Genomic DNA, 18,320 nt, shown 5'->3' on the forward strand with positions numbered 1-18,320 from the left:
GTAGCTGGGACTACAGGTGCCCGCCACCATGCCTGGCTAATTTTTTGTGTTTTTAATAGAGACAGGGTTTCACCGTGTTAGCCAGTATGGTCTTGATCTCCTGACCTCATGATCTGCCTGCCTCGGCCTCCCAAAGTGCTGGGATTACAAGCGTGAGCCACCGTGCCCAGCCACAACTCAATTTTTAAAATTAGAAACAAGCCTTAAAATCTCTATTCACAAATTCTCTTTTAATATGAGACTATTTAATAAAAAGCCCTATTTGGTACATTTAGCAAACAATAAAATTGATACCTCAATTATATTTTATATTCAGTTGTTGGACAGAACAACCTCGGCCACAGCCCTCACCAGGCTCACAGCTCAGGACATTGCCTGCCCTCCTTGCTCCAGATGTTCGGACCATCAGCTGACCAAAGAACTGTGATATGGCAGAGCATGAGAAAATTAGCTGGACCAACCTCAGCACTTAGAATGATGGGAAAATAAGCCAAAGAATTGTGAGAGTAGAACTAAAAGTGCACAAAACAGCACTGGGGATGGAAAGGCCATAGCAATTATAGACAAACCACAATGATGAAACAGAAGAAGCCATGTGGAAGGGAAAAAAGAATGGAACACACACTCAGAGAGAAGCAGGGAAAGGCCCTTTACCCATGGAGAAGACAAGTCAAAAAGAAGCTCATCTCTTGCATGGCAGCAGGTCCTGGTGGCTTTTTGGCTCCAATTCCAGGGCACACATATTCAAAATGAAGATATATCTTTCTTTCTGGAGGAGATTTGCAGGGCTTTTAGCTCTGCATCATCCAAAGATCCTTAATTAAAATGGATGCCCAAAATATTATCATGCTATAAATCTCAGAGGAAGGCATTGTGAGACAGACACAGAGTCAGATGACAGACAGAACTTCATAGTGGGTATCTGCATGGTTTTGCCTTTTAGAATATTAGAAATAATAATTACAATGCCATTTCTTTGATTAAGTTTATAGTTGACAAAATAATGACACATAATCATCTGTAAAATGGGAATAATAATTATAATAGTACCTGCCTCCTATTTTTGTTATGAAGATGAAAGGAGTCAACACATGTAATCCTTAAGATTAGTGCCTTCCATATAGTGGATGCTAAACCAATAGGCTTTGATCCTATGATAATACTGTGACATGGGCAATACATGGGCAGGTATTGCAGAGCCATTTGATAGGTGAAGAAACAGACAGTCAGAGACCCCAGGCCATGCTAAAAGTTACACAGCCAATAAGTGGCAACTACAGTCTTCAGGCTTCTCGTCTATCCATTAATTCCAAAGATATTCATGGAGTGCCAGTCTCACTCCATACAGTGAATGTGACAGGTGCAATTTCTGCCCTACAAAATTTACAGTCCAATGCTCTTTCCCAAGTTTTACCATGTTTCTACAGTACAGGCATCAGCTAGACAATTGTTATTTGTTTTATGCCTTGCAAATGAGATTAGTCTAATAAAGAGTCACAAAACCACATGCATTTTCCAGTGTCTTGAAAACATAGAGTTGGTACCAGTCTCCTGCGCTCACTCGCAATCCCTGTATTATAATTAATACTATGGGGAATTGGGAATGTCATATTGTAATTCTTTGTATAATTATCTTTCCCCATGTCTCAACCCAAGACTCTCAGTTCCCTGAGGGCAGAAACTATCTTCTGAGTAGCACAGAGGATGTGCATAATAAATACTGGTTAATTTTAAATGAATAAAAAGGATATCATATCAGTGCAGATGTCTTGATTTTTCTTAATACTCAGATTAGTCTTAGTTTGTAATGCCACTGAGACGTTTTTATTCCTTGAGTTTTGACGGGGTTTTGGTTCATTGTTTAGAGTACACCACCATCCACCACCCCATCCCATGGTGGTTTTTCAGTTTTAGAAGTGGAAAAAGCTCAACAGGACCTGAAGTAGGCAGCCAGAAACTAAAATGGTTTCCACAACCACCACCAATAACACCTTCATGCCTTTCCTAAGACCTAAGCTCTAGGAAGGCAGGGACAAAAAAGTAAAGGAGTAAAGAGAAGAGAAAGTGAAGGGGAAGAAAAAGTTGGAAAACAGCACCAGTCAGACATGACAAAGAAGAATTAAAATTACCAAAACGGAAAATAGTAGAGTGCCATTTGACCCCCTCTTCATTCCTACCAGATCAGGAAGAGAGTCTGGCTGATTGAATATATATTCTTGATCTCTCTCTGTCTCTATGTATGCCTGTATGTATGTATACATGTATGTATATATGTGTATGTGTGTGTGCATGTGGGTGTATAAAATACACCAAAAATGATCAAGAATAATTCATCAAAAATCCATGTGGAACCCTTTGGAGTCTTTTAGTAAAAGTAAACCTTTTTCTAAAGAATGATGATAAGTTTGTAAATATAAAATTAGTCATGCTCAAATAAATCTATCAACCAGAAGCATAGCTCTGGCTTTTAAATCAAGCCACCACTTTTGATTAATTAACTCTTACCCAAAGTAGATTTCCCTATATTATTAATGTATTTAATTCATATCAATTCAGAGTAGAGCAATTTTGAAATCAAAATAAATTTTTACCAAAGCCAGGGTTTACAAAATCAACAGTGCTATATGTTCATGGGTTCTGCCTTCATGAACTGTGGGGGAAGGAAAAGTAGCTGGATTTTGAAATTTCATAAAATTCTAAACATCAAATATTGGGAATTAGCAGTAAATAGACGAAGGTTTAGAGACCCTCAAGATAAATTTTCCAAAGTTAGGCTTCTCTCCTGGTTAACATAAGTCAAAGGATTCTCTGAAAAATACAGTAAATTTGAACTTTTGTGTGGCCTTTTTATTTGTATGTCTGAGTTTTAGCAAGCACCCTGGAATGGCAAATGCTTCCTCATTGGTGGAACCATGTAGATTCAGAAAAAAGCCATCTTCCATTGAGAAGACAATTGTTTTCTATAGAGACAAAAAACAAATGCCCATGACCCAGGTCACCTCATCCCAGCAGGCTTTTGCTGCGGCTTCCTCTGAGCAAACACAACAAAGTCCAGAGCAGTCAATCCTGCTGCCCCACACTGGGCCCCCGCAGTTGTGCTCTGCTATTTACCCTTCCTATTAATCTGTCAATGTTCCAGTCAAACATGCAAAACAATATGGTGGGCACATAGTTTGATTGGTCATTGCTAAGTAACTTGGACCAAAGATGAAGAAATAGAACTTCCAACCAACAAAATGTGAGGCCCAATCTGATTGTTAGAAAATGTTCAACAATACCAGTGCATGACAATTTTCTCAGGGTGGCTGTGATTTAGAATCTCTCTCACCGAAAAAGAGTGGTCCCAATAAATGACATTCAGTTTCAGAATCTAAATTCAGGTCATGTTGCTGTTCCTATCATTGTAGCATAGAACTGTCTGGGCATTTTGCAGAGGAAGATGTTCATTAGAAGATGTCATCATTCCATAGTGAAAAGACTGTTGAGGAATTTGGTTTGGTACACAAGTTGAGTCCCTGGCTAACAAAATATTTTTTGAGCTGAAAAACAAGAGTCCTTGGTTCAACACTTCCTGGATGCTGAAAAGTATAACTCTGTATTTCCAAAAGGCAATCTGAATTATCAAACATTTTGAGCAAATTTAATAGCTCATATTCTTATTTCACTTTCCTCCTTTTCTGCTAGGCCAGATGAAGCCTCAGAATCCTTCTCAACACAAAGCTGTAGGTAGCCACCTTTATTCTCCTGGAATTAACATGAAAGATGGGGCCTATTTGTCATTCCAGCCCTAGATCCTCAAGTAAACATATTCAAGTACAAGATATACAGATGAGCAACAACTGTCCAAGAAACACCTTTTTAGAAATACAGAGTGTGCATTTCCTTGCTGTGTGTTTTCAGAAAGCAGGAAGTATGGAAAGAGTAAGTGGCTAGGATGTCAGAGCATACAGCGAAGTTAAAGAAAATATAGATAATGAAAGCAGGCTGATGTGGGGTAAAATCCCCTACCATTCACTAGCTATTTACGAGGTATTTGTCCTGTGGAAAATAACAGCTCTGAGACATGTTTGTTCATATATAAAATGGAGAAAATGAGACCACGTACTGTATAAGTCAGGACATCTGACTCCTGTCCCTGATCCATTTCCTCTGTCCACTTCGCCACAGACCACAAGCAGCTCCGGGCCATATCCTTGCCGTTTTTGGACCCGAGAGGAAAAGAAACTCTCTCTTCCCATAATAAATCCAAAAACTGAGAGGAAGAACTCTGGCTTGATATGGATTACGTGTTAACTATTGGATTCCCACTAAAGGATTCTGATTGGTCCAGACTGGTTCATATATCCAACCTGATAGCCAAGAGGCCAAAGGATTGTGCTTGGGCTGTTCCCAAAACCACTTGGTGGGAATGGAGAGAAGCAGTTTCCTAAAAGAAGCGTTGTGTAAGGGGGATACTTTTCTTGGGCAGACAAAAGAGTAAATGTGTACTTTATGACCTCATGGAGTGAGAAGATTAAATAATGTAAAGAACTTACTAATGGCACATAGCAAGTTGTCCATAAATGCTAGCAAAGATGATGCTAATTGTCTTCATCACTATTATCAATCCCTACTGCAAAAGAATACAATCAATAGTAGGGTATTTACAGAAGGATACTTAATATATCACATTGAGTATTACTTACTGATGTCAGTTGTAAATCTGGCTACTCAAATAGCACTCTCAGTGAAATAACAAAGTACAATGGCCATAGATATCATACTTCAATTTGAATTCAACTCATAATTCAAATTATAGAGATTTCACTGTGATCCAGCTTACTGAAAAAAATGTGATGTTAAGGGATGAAATTTAAAAATTGATTCATTCATGCATCATAGCTCTTATGTACCAGACACTGAGCTAGATCCTGAGTAACACAGGGGAAAAAAGCTGGCCAAGTTTCTACCCTAAGGGAGCTTACTTTTTGGAATTGGAGCCACAGAGGAGTGGGAAGTGTTATGAAGAAAAACAATACATGGTAAGATTAGAAAGCACAGGATAGATTTTAGGTGTAGTGGTCATGGCAGGACCTCTGGGCAGAGATATGAACAAAGTATTGGAGTAAGCCATAAGAATCTCTCGGTGAAAGTGTTCTACTCCAAGAGAAGAGTAAGTGAGCACCAAGTCTGGAGGGTGGGTGGTAATGTGGCCACAGTAAAGTAAGCAGGGGAAGGGGACAGGAAGTTAGAGAGCTTGCCCACATTCCTGGCCAGATGTTCATGTCCCAATGCCTAGAACCTGTGAACATTACCTTAGGTGGCAAAAGGAACATTGCAAATGTGATTAAGAACCTTGAGAAAGGGAGATGATCCTGGATTATCCAGGATCCAATATAATATAATCCAACATAATGGTTGAAGAGGGAGGCAGAAGAGGTTGGAATGATGTGATGTGAGGAAGACTGAACCCTCTGTTACTTGTTTTAAAGATGGAGTAAAAGCAACAGGAGTCAAGGAATTCAGACAGCCTTCAGAAGCTGGAAAGGGAAGGAAACAGAATCTCCTCTAAAGTCTATAGAAAGGAATGAAACCTTGCCACCACCTAGATTTTAACCCAGTGAGACCTGTATCAGACTTCTGAACCTACAGAACTAAGTGGAAGATAGTACATTTGTACTGTTTTAAGCCACTAAGTTTGTGGTAAGTTGTTACAGCAGCAACAGAGAACTAATACAGAATCATTCTTACCATTACCAGAGCATTTGTAGTTTTTTATATGTCAGTGAAAAGTTTGTCTTCAGTTAAAAGCCCAGGCTTGTGCAACTTCTTAGGAACAATACTAGCAGCTTTAAAGTGAGCACATGTGCCTCAATCCTAATGGTGTGGGGTTACCTTAGTAAAATAAGAAATAAATAATAGCAAAGACAACACATTTCTAAGTTTTCCTAGCATAAATGTAATGGGTCCCTAATAGTGGGAAAAAAATAATTTATGAAGGCATTTAAAATTATGCTATAATTTACAATGATGTGAGTATGGATAAATATGGAAACTAAAAGGATTATCTAAAATATAATATCAATGACACTGAATCAAGAATCAAAATTAGTGGCTGAAATGGACCAAACCTATTAACCTAAAAAAAGTAAGAAAATATAGTATCTCTTATGCATTACCTGCATCCTGTTTGTAAAAGGTCTGATGGTTAGCAAGAATTCTTCTTCCCTTTGCTTCATACATATCACTGTAGACATTAATTTGACAAGTTCAACTCCCTATAAACAAAGAATGGAGAAAGAAAAGCAGGTTTACAATTATGCAATGATAATAATAGAGAAAAAAATGACTTCTTTAAAAGCCAGAATCATCCTATCCATGAACATAGTATTTCTTGCCAGTGACTTTCAATAATTTTTTTTTTTTTTTTGGTGGAGACAGGGTCACATTATGTTGCCCAGGAACTCCTGGACTCAAGCAATACTCACATCTTGGCCTCAATAAAATTCTATATTTTCTACATAAAGTTCTTGATCATTTATTGCAAGATATAATCCTAGGTGGTGCTTGCTTTGGTTGGTTGGTTGGTTGGGGGCAGTGGGGGTTGCACTGTAATGATGTCTTTTAAATCATCTTTTTAATCATTTCCAAAGGATAGACATGCAATTTAATTTTATACATTGTTTTAAAACAGCAAGCTAGCTAAGCTTTCATATTAATTCCAAAAAATATGTCTGTTGATTATTTGGGGATTTTGACGTGAACAATTATATCACCTTTTTATTCAAATTTTTGAACTTTAAGTTTTCATCTTATTGCACTAGTTTACGTCTCTAAAACATATAGCTTAGGTCCTCAAGAAGCAAATAAAACTTAGGCCCTCATTTGCACAGGCCCCTGTGAGTTCCAGGAGTTATTAGGATTTGCAGAGTATTCTAGGTATAGAAAGGGAAGCCTAGTGAAATTGGGAAGCATTTCCAATAAATTGTTTTAAAAGATCTCAGAATAGAAAGACCTAAATCTCTAAGTCTCCAATATTCTTTGTGCATTTTTCCTCATATTAATTTTAATACATAATTTCTTATTTGTAGTTCTGAAGCTTGAGTTTTGAGATAGTTCAACCAACGGGAAGTTAAGGCAAGGAATATTGGTTACAGAGGTGTTAAAGGGTTGAAAAAGAAAAGAAAAGAAGACTAGGTGTGGAGCTGCAAAAAATAAGAAGAGGTGATATCAACAGGTCAGTAAATGCTAACACTCATGAATCAGAGCCCCTAAAATAGTATAAGTTTCAGTCTTCACAGAAGTTGGATATGCTTGGTTGTTCCTGATGTTCCATACATTTCCCCATCAAGTATGATATTTGTCATATTTTAATATTTTTGCAGATGTCTTTATCAAGTCAATTTTTCTTCTATTCCTAGTTTGTAAAAGTTTTTGGTTTTAAATTAGAGACAGATAGTAAATTCTATTAACTATCTCCTCTGCAGCTGTTAAGAAGATTGTATATTTCCTTTCAATGATGCTGAAGTGATGCTACATTAATAAAATTTCCAATATTAAATGAACCGGGCATTCATGAGATAATAAACAACGTGGTCATAATGTATTTTCTTTTTAGTACAGTGCTGGATGGTGCTAAATTTTGTTTGTTAATATTTTGTTTTGCTTTTTTTCTTCTTCAGTGATCACAAGTGAAATCGCCTTTTTCCACTTTATAATGTCCTTACCTTATTTTAGTGTCAAAGTTATGCTAGCTGCAAAATACTTGGAGAATATTCTCTTTTTCTAACCACTGATAGTTCGTATAGGATTTAAATTACTTGCCCCTTAAATATCTGAATAACTGTATTGGTAAAAATCACCTTATTCTGATGTTATCTTTGTGGGAAAAATTTAAACTATTAATTTGACGTATTTAATGATTATAGGGTTATTTATATTTTCTATTTCTTTTTGAGTCAGTTTTAGTAAACTGCATTTTTCAAATAAATTATTTTATTTTCTAGATTTCCAGATTCATTGACTTTAAAATGTATATAATACACACATATTTTTATCTATTCAGCATAAACAATTCTATTCCATAATGTCCCTGTTTTAATTCTTAATATTATTTATAACGCATTTCTCATTTTTCTCTTGACAAATATTGCCACAGGCTTGTCAATTTTATTAATTTTTTCAAAGCACAAACTTTTACCTTTGTGGATTCTTTTTATATGTTTATTTTCTAATTCATTAGTTTTTCTTTGTGGGAGGTGTTTGTTTTAAATTATTTATTCTCTTTCCTATATGTTTTGGGGGCTTATTCTGCTATTCTTGTGTTTTTAATTCACTATTTAGTCTTCTTTACTAATGTATTTAAATAATTGTATTTTCTTCTAATACTACTTTGCCTGCCTCCAATGTTTTGAAATATAATGCTTTATTATCTCTCATTTCTAATGCTTTTGAATTTGCATTTTGATTCCTTAACCCATATGTTGTTTAAATGTGTGGTATTTCCCAATTATCTTGTTGCTATTAATTTTTAAATTGGTTACATTTTGATTCAAAAATAAGATTTGTTTGATATCAATTCTCTGAAATTTATTGAGGAGAATTTTATAGTCTCCATGTAGCCAATTTTAATAAATATTTCATATGTGCTTAGATTCAATATTTTTGAATTATTGGATGTAATCTATAACTGTTCATTAGATCAAGCCTATTAATTATGTTCAAATCATCTATATCCTTGATTTTTTATCTGCTTCATCTGTTAATTACTGACAGAGATATATTAAAATCTCCCACTAATGTATTGGGTCTTTCTATTTTTTTCTGTAGTTCAGTCAATTTTTATAATTTTGAGAGTTTATAATTAGCTGCATAAAAGTTTAGAGTTACATCTTCTTAATAAATCGTTTTATTATATAGCTTTCTTCTTTACCTCTACCAATTTTTTTCCTTAGAAAGTCTTTAGTTTGATGTTAATATAGCTATAGCAGTTTTCTTGTTAGTTTTGCTAATACAGCAAAACCTATGCCATAGTGTGATAACTAATGTCCAAAAATAAAACATGGGTTTATATATGTGGCTAAAGAAATATTTTTAGTTACTCTGTTCTGTCATGAAAAAATCCCAAAAGTAAATACGGAAAAACTTGTCCTCTAAGAAACTGAAGAAATGTATACCATACAGAAAAAGTCTTAAATGATCAAGAAACATCCTAATCCTACTCATCTCTCAACAGAAGAAAATAAATCGAGCCTGTCCCTATTTAAAAATAAAGGGAAGGACAGAAGTCAAATGCTGAAGACATTCTTTCTAAATTCTTTTTTTATTGGTATTTTTGTGGGCTACATTTTCCTGGGGGTTTACTACAAATTTTTTTCCACACTTGAACTTTTAACATTTTTGTTCCTTATGGTTTGGGGTGTGTTTTCTAAAATCAACATAAAGCGAGTTACTTTAAAAAAAAAAATACCGCCTGACAATCTTAACTAAGAAGTTTAGCCGTTTTCTATTTATTGTGATAATGGATATATTTGGACTTAATTTCTACCATCTTATATGTGCTTTCTACTTATCTACTTGTCCTGGTTCTTCTGTTTTTTGTTTGGGTTTTTTTTTTTTCCCCTACACTTTTAGAATTGACTAAATTATGTTTTCTTTTTCTAGTTTCTCCCCTCTATGTCTTGGAAGTTATTCGTACAATTTTACCTTTATAATAAAACATGTATACTAACTTACAATCTAAATATTTTATAAATTTAACGCTCTTGTAAATAAAACAAGGTTCTTTAACATGGACCACCCACTGCCAAATTCAAAGCCATTGTTATCCAATATTTTAGCTCTCTAAATTGCTGTTCTTTTCCCTCACAAGGTAGACATCACTATTATTGTTCTAATTTTTTGCAGTCAACTATTATTTTGATTTATGCACATACTTATCAGAATCTTTCATAATCAGCCTTTTTTGCATCTCAAATCTGTCTGGGATTACATTTTTCCTTCTTAAGGAAAATCCTTTACAATCACCTTTAGTGAGGGTCTACTGGTGGTAAACTCTCAGGTCTGTTTGGAAATGTCTCTATTTTATCCTTGCACTTGAATACAGTTTTGCTGGGTGTGCAGTTCTAGGCTGACAATTATTTTCTCTCACTCCACTTAAGGTTTTATTCCACCATCTTATAGTTTTCATTATTTCTGTTGTAAACATAGTGGTCAGTCTGTTGCCAATGTCTATTCTCTACAGTGTTTTGGGTTTTGTTTTGCATTTTGCTTTATTTTGTTTTGTTTCTAGTCTTCTTGCTTGTCCCTTCTGTGGCTTAAGATCTTTTGTGTGTATATGAATGTGGATTTTTAGTTTCATTTTGGTGAATCTAGATGTGAATTGCTTTTTATGTGTCCTGTCTGTGATTTGCTGGACTCCCTGTATGTTAGGATATATATCTTTGAATAATTCTGAGAAGGGTTTCAGTCATTATCACCTTAAATATTACCTCTTAACTTATGTTTCTATTATCCTTATGGAATTCTGATTAAATTTGCTAGACCTTTTTCTCTATTTTCCATGTCTTTTCACTTATTCTTTTTGCTTATTTTTTCTTTTTTGTCTCCCATCTTTCTAGCCACTGGATAATCTCTTTAGATTTACATTCCAGTTCATTAAACTCTTCTTCAGGTTTTTCTTATCTACTATTTAACTTGGCTATTGAATTTTTAATTTAAAGTATATTTCTATAAGTTTATTTTTACAATATGCTGATTTTACTTCATGCATCTGTTTCTCGCTCATATTTTTGAACTTATTTTTCCTCTCAATATAGTAAATATACTTAATTTTATATAATACAATATCAAAAAGCTATGCAGGTCTAAAATTGGTGTCTGTTATTTCTGTTGTCTCTCAGACTACCTCTTTGCCTGTGGGTATTGTGATTTTGGACAGTGAGTTTCTCATTTTAGTTTTAACCTTATTTGTAAAATTCCAACCACCGAGAGTGAACTCTAATGTGAACTATGGATTTTGGGTGATGATGCGTGTAGGTTAATCAGTTGTAGCAAACTTACCACTTTGATTGGGTTGTTGATAATGGAGAACACTGTACATGTGTAGGGGCATAGCGTGTAAGGGGTATGTGTCTACTCTACTCTCAATTTTGCTGTGAACCTAAAACAGCTCTAAAAAAATAAAAAATTTAAGAAAATTCTTGAAGGCCTGTGTTTAACTCACAGTTTCCCAGAAAGGATCCAACCTCAGGCCATTTTAAATTAAATTCTCCACTTGAAATTTTTTTTTCAGACCCTCAAAACATGGCATGAATAAAGACTCAAGCATTTATGAGAGCTGGCTTGTAGTTATGAAAAGCAAAGACTTGGAACCAACCCAAATGTCCAACAACGATAGACTGGATTAAGAAAATGTGGCACATATACACCATGGAATACTATGCAGTCATAAAAATGATGAGTTCATGTCCTTTGTAGGGACATGGATGAAACTGGAAATCATCATTCTCAGTAAACTATCACAAGGACAAAAAACCAAACCCTGCATGTTCTCACTCATAGGTGGGAATTGAACAATGAGAACTCACGGACACAGGAAGGGGAACATCGCACTCCGGAGACTGTTGTGGGGTGGGGGGAGGGGGGAGGGACGGCATTAGGAGATATGCCTAATGCTAAATGACGAGTTAATGGGTGCAGCAAACCAACATGGCACATGGATACATATGTAATAGGCCTGCACATTGTGCACATGTACCCTAAAACCCAAAGTATAATAATAAAATAAAATAAAATAAGAAAATTACGGTTACGATTTTTTTTCACTCCTCCCACAGTGAAAGTTGAATCAAGCAGCTGTTTTTTGCTGAATTTTCTATGTCAGGCTTATGTTTTTTTTATTTTTCTTTTTTTCTTTCTTGTTTATTACACTTTAAGTTCTAGGGTACATGTGCACAACGTGCAGGTTAGATAGGTATACATGTGCCATGTTGGTTTGCGGCACCCATCAACTCATCATTTACATTAGGTATTTCTCTTAATGCTATCCCTCCCGGAGCCCTCACCACGACAGGCCCTGGTGTGTGATGTTCCCTGCCCTGTGTCCAAGTGTTCTCATTGTTCAATTCCTGAGACTTTGCTGAAGTTGCTTATCAACGTAAGGAGATTTGGGGCTGAGATGATGGGGTTTTTTAAATATACAATCATGTCATCTGCAAACAGGGACAATTTGACTTCCTCTTTTCCTAATTGCATACCCTTTATTTCTTTCTCTTGCCTGATTGCCCTGGCCAGAAATTCCAACACTATGCTGAATAGGAGTGGTGACAGAGAACATCCTTGTCTTGTGCCAGTTTTCAAAGGGAATGCTTCCAGTTTTTGCCCAATCAGTATGATATTGATTGTGGATTTGTCATAGATAGGTCTTATTATTTTGAGGTATGTTCCATTAATACCTAGTTTACTGAGAGTTTTTAGCATGAAGGGCTGTTGAATTTTGTCAAAGGCCTTTTCTACATCTATTGTGATAATCATGTGTTTTTGTCATTGGTTCTGTTTATGTGACAGATTATGTTTATTGATTTGCATATGTTGAACCAGCCTTGCATCCCAGTGATGAAGCTGACTTCATTGTGGTGGATAAGCTTTTAGGTGTGCTGCTGGATTCAGTTTGCCAGTATTTTATTGAGGATTTTTGCATCGATGTTCGTCAGGGATATGGGGCTAAAATTCTCTTTTTTTGTTGTTTTGGTATCAGGATGATGCTGGCCTCATAAAATGAGTTAGGGAGGATTCCCTCTTTTTCTATTGATTGGAATAGTTTCAGAAGAAATGGTACCAGCTCCTCTTTGTACCTCTGGTAGAATGTGGCTACGAATCCGTCTGGTCCTGGACTTTTTTTGGTTGGTAGGCTATTAATTATTGTCTCCATTTCAGAGCCTGTTATTGGTCTATTCAGAGACTCAACTTCTTCCTGGTTTAGTCTTGGGAGGGTATATATGTCCAGGAATTTATCCATTTCCTCTAGATTTTCTAGCTTATTTGTGTAGAGGTGTTTACAATATTATCTGATAGTAGTTTGTATTTCTGTGAGATCAGTGGTGATATCCCCTATATGATTTTTTATTGAGTCTATTTGATTCTTCTCTCTTTTCTTATTAGTCTTGTTAGCAGTCTATCAATTTTGTTGATCTTTTCAAAAAAACCAACTCCTGGATTCATTGACTTTTTGAAGGGATTTGTGTGTCTCTATCTCATTCAGTTCTGCTCTGATCTTAGTTATTTCTTGCCTTCTGCTAGCTTTTGAATTTATTTGCTCTTGCTTCTCTAGTTCTTTTAATTGTGATGTTAGAGTGTTGATTTTAGATCTTTCCTGCTTTCTCTTGTGGGCATTTAGTGCTATAAATTTCCCTCTACACACTGCTTTAAATGTGTCCCAGAGATTCTGGTACGTTGTGTCTTTGTTCTCATTGGTTTCAAAGAACATCTTTATTTCTGCCTTCATTTTGTTATGTACCCAGTAGTCATTCAGGAGCAGGTTGTTCGGTTTCCATGTAGTTGTGCAGTTTTGAGTGAGTTTCTTAATCCTGAGTTCTAATTTGATTGCACTGTGGTCTCAGAGACAATTTCTTGTGATTTCTGTTCTTTTACATTTGCTGAGGAGTGCTTTACTTCCAATTATGTGATCAATTTTAGAGTGTGATGTGGTGCTGAGAAGAATGTATAGTCTGTTGATTTGGGATGGAGAGTTCTGTAGATGTCTATTAGGTCTACTTGGTGCAGAACTGAATTTAAGTCTTGGATATCCTTGTTAATCTTCTGTCTCACTGATCTGTCCGATATTAACAGTGGGGTGTTAAAGTCTCCCATTATTATGGTGTGGGAGTCTAAGTCTCTTCGTAGGTCTCTAAGGACTTGCTTTTTGAATCTGGGTGCTCCTGTATTGGGTGCATATATATTTAGGATAGTTAGCTCTTCTTGTTAAATTGATCCCTTTACCATTATGTAATGGCCTTCTTTGTCTCTTTTGATCTTTGTTGGTTTAAAGTCTGTTTTATCAGAGACTAGGAACAAGAGCAAGGCTCCATGGGCATGGGACCCACCAAACCAGGCACAGGAGAAAAATCTCCTGGTCTGCCAGTTGCTAAGACTGTGGGAAAAGTGCAGTATTTGGGCAGGAGTGTCCCATTTTTCCAAGTGTAGTTTGTCACGGCTTCCCTTGGCTAGGAAAGGGAAATCCCCTGACCCCTTGCACTTCCCAGGTGAGGTGACGCCCCGCCCTGGCTTCAGCCCACCCTCCGTGGGCTGCACCCACTGTCCAACCGGTCCCAATGAGATGAACCAGGTACCTCAGTTAGAAATGCAGAAATCAGCCGTCTCCTGCGTCAATCACACTGGGAGCTGCAGACCGGAGCTATTCGTATTCGGCCATCTTGGAACAGGAACCCAAACTATGTCAGGTTTATGTATTGCTCCTTCCTATACTAGGATCCCAGCTTTATGTTTCAACTAAGCTCCCCACTTTATTTCTAACAGTCTATCTTCTGTATTGCCATTAAAATTTAAATTTTAGTCTCTGACATTTAAAAGAAATCCTTTAAGTTCTGGCATTCTGTTATTTCTCAGGATTTCTACCTTTATGCCAGCTCATAAATGCATCTTACAATGTTTTAAAAATATAATGGGAGATTTTAACACCCCACTGTCAGCATTAGACAGATCAACGAGACAGAAAGTTAACAAGGATATCCAGGAATTGAACTCAGCTCTACATAAAGTGGACCTAATAGACATCTACAGAACTCTCCACCCCAAGTCAACAGAATATACATTTTTTTCAGCACCACACCACACCTATTCCAAAATTGACCACATAGTTGGAAGTAAAGCTCTCCTCAGCAAATGTAAAAGAACAGAAATTATAACAAACTGTCTCTCAGACCACAGTGCAATCAAACTAGAACTCAGGATTAAGAAACTCACTCAAAACCGCTCAACTACATGGAAACTGAACAACCTGCTCCTGAATGACTATTGGGTACATAATGAAATGAAGGCAGAAATAAAGACGTTCTTTGAAACCAATGAGAACAAAGACACAACATACCAGAATCTCTGGGACACATTCAAAGCAGTGTGTAGAGGGAAATTTATAGCACTAAATGCCCACAAGAGAAAGCAGGAAAGATCCAAAATTGACTCCCTAACATCACAATTAAAAGAACTAGAAAAGCAAGAGCAAACACATTCAAAAGCTAGCAGAAGGCTAGAAATAACTAAAATCAGAGCAGAACTGAAGGAAATAGAGACACAAAAAACCCTTCAAAAAATTAATGAATCCAGGAGCTGGTTTTTTGAAAAGATCAACAAAATTGATGGACCGCTAGCAAGACTAATAAAGAAGAAAAGAGAGAAGAATCAAATAGATGCAATAAAAAACGAAAAAGGGGATATCACCACCGATCCCACAGAAATACAATCTACCATCAGAGAATACTACAAACACCTCTATGCAAATAAACTAGAAAATCTAGAAGAAATGGATAAATTCCTCGACAAATACACCCTCCCAAGACTAAACCAGGAAGAAGTTGAATCTCTGAATAGACCAATAACAGGTTCTGAAATTGTGGCAATAATCAATAGCTTACCAACCAAAAAGAGTCCAGGACCTGATGGATTCACAGCTGAATTCTACCAGAGGTACAAGGAGGAACTGGTACCATTCCTTCTGAAACTATTCCAATCGATAGAAAAAGAGGGAATCCTCCCTAACACATTTTATGAAGCCAGCATCATCCTGATACCAAAACCTGGCAGAGACATAACCAAAAAAGAGAATTTCAGACCAATATCCTTGATGAACATTGATGCAAAAATCCTCAATAAAATACTGGCAAACCGAATCCAGCAGCACATCAAAAAGCTTATCCACCATGATCAAGTGGGCTTCATCCCTGGGATGCAAGGCTGGTTCAACATACGCAAATCAATAAATGTAATCCAGCATATAAACAGAACCAAAGACAAAAACCACATGATTATCTCAATAGATGCAGAAAAGGCCTTTGACAAAATTCAACAACCCTTCATGCTAAAAACTCTCAATAAATTAGGTATTGATGGGACGTATCTCAAAATAATAAGAGCTATCTACGACAAACCCACAGCCAATATCATACTGAATGGGCAAAAACTGGAAGCATTCCCTCTGAAAACTGGCACAAGACAGGGATGCCCTCTCTCACCGCTCCTATTCAACATAGTGCTCGAAGTTCTGGCCAGAGCAATCAGGCAGGAGAAGGAAATAAAAGGTATTCAATTAGGAAAAGAGGAAGTCAAATTGTCCCTGTTTGCAGATGACATGATTGTATATCTAGAAAACCCCATTGTCTCAGCCCAAAATCTCCTTAAGCTGATTAGCAACTTCAGCGAAGTCTCAGGATACAAAATTAATGTACAAAAATCACAAGCATTCTTGTACACCAATAACAGACAAACAGAGAGCCAAATCATGAGTGAACTCCCATCCACAATTGCTTCAAAGAGAATAAAATACCTAGGAATCCAACTTACAAGGGATGTGAAGGACCTCTACAAGGAGAACTACAAACCACTGCTCAATGAAATAAAAGAGGATACAAACAAATGGAAGAACATTCCATGCTCATGGGTTGGAAGAATCAATATCGTGAAAATGGCCATACTGCCCAAGGTAATTTATAGATTCAATGCCATCCCCATCAAGCTACCAATGACTTTCTTCACAGAATTGGAAAAAACTACTTTAAAGTTCATATGGAACCAAAAAAGAGCCCGCATCGCCAAGTCAATCCTAAGCCAAAAGAACAAAGCTGGAGGCATCACGCTACCTGACTTCAAACTATACTACAAGGCTACAGTAACCAAAACAGCATGGTACTGGTACCACAACAGAGACATAGATCAATGGAACAGAACAGAGCCCTCAGAAATGATGCCTCATAGCTACAACTATCTGATCTTTGACAAACCTGACAAAAACAAGAAATGGGGAAAGGATTCCCTATTTAATAAATGATGCTGGGAAAACTGGCTAGCCATATGTAGAAAGCTGCAACTGGATCCCTTCCTTACACCTTATACAAAAATTAATTCAAGATGGATTAAAGACTTATATGTTAGACCTAAAACCATTAAAATCCTACAAGAAAACCTAGGCAATACCATTCAGGACATAGGCGTGGGCAAGGACTTCATGTCTAAAACACCAAAAGCAATGGCAACAAAAGCCAAAATCGACAAATGGGATCTCATTAAACTAAAGAGCTTCTGCACAGCAAAAGAAACTATCATCAGAATGAACAGGCAACCTACAGAATGGGAGAAAATTTTTGCAACCTACTCATCTGACAAAGGGCTAATATCCAGAATCTACAATGAACTCAAACAAATTTACAAGAAAAAAACAAACAACCCCATCAAAAAGTGGGCAGAGGACATGAACAAACACTTCTCAAAAGAAGACATTTATGCAGCCAGAAAACACATGAAGAAATGCTCATCATCACTGGCCATCAGAGAAATGCAAATCAAAACCACAGTGAGATACCATCTCACACCAGTTAGAATGGCCATCATTAAAAAATCAGGAAACAACAGGTGCTGGAGAGGATGTGGAGAAATAGGAACACTTTTACACTGTTGGTGGGACTGTAAACTAGTTCAACCATTGTGGAAGTCAGTGTGGCGATTCCTCAGGGATCTCGAACTAGAAATACCATTTGACCCAGCCATCCCATTACTGGGTATATACCCAAAGGACTATAAATCATGCTGCTATAAAGACACATGCACACGTATGTTTATTGCGGCACTATTCACAATAGCAAAGAGTTGGAACCAACCCAAATGTCCAACAACGATAGACTGGATTAAGAAAATGTGGCACATATACACCATGGAATACTATGCAGCCATAAAAAATGATGAGTTCGTGTCCTTTGTAGGGACATGGATGAAACTGGAAAACATCATTCTCAGTAAACTATCGCAAGGACAAAAAACCAAACACCACATGTTCTCTCTCATAGGTGGGAATTGAACAATGAGAACTCATGGACACAGGAAGGGGAACATCACACTCCGGGGACTGTTGTGGGGTGGCGGGAGGGGGGAGGGACAGCATTAGGAGATACACCTAATGCTAAATGACGAGTTAATGGGTGCAGGAAATCAACATGGCACATGGATACATATGTAAGAAACCTGCACATTGTGCACATGTACCCTAAAACCCTAAAGTATAATAAAAAAAAAAAAAAGATAAAAAAAAAAAAAAAAGAATCACAAATTCTTGGGTG

General features: G+C 36.7%; 1 protein-coding gene across 4 annotated transcripts in view; it reads right to left on the reverse strand.

Annotated features, from left to right (window-relative positions):
- Nucleotides 1-18,320, reverse strand: part of C10H12orf42 (chromosome 10 C12orf42 homolog) — a 190,280-nt gene that overhangs the window by 166,897 nt on the left and 5,063 nt on the right. For all 4 annotated transcript variants that reach the window (XM_030821931.1, XM_030821933.1, XM_030821930.1 and 1 more), the window contains exon 2: nt 6,159-6,257. In XM_030821931.1, the coding sequence (XP_030677791.1) occupies nt 6,159-6,236 (78 nt within the window). In that variant the 5' untranslated portion in view covers nt 6,237-6,257. The remainder of the gene's footprint in view (nt 1-6,158; nt 6,258-18,320) is intronic.

This window comes from Nomascus leucogenys, chromosome 10 (genome assembly GCF_006542625.1).
Source record: "Nomascus leucogenys isolate Asia chromosome 10, Asia_NLE_v1, whole genome shotgun sequence".
In the NCBI taxonomy this organism is placed as follows: Eukaryota; Metazoa; Chordata; class Mammalia; order Primates; family Hylobatidae; genus Nomascus; species Nomascus leucogenys.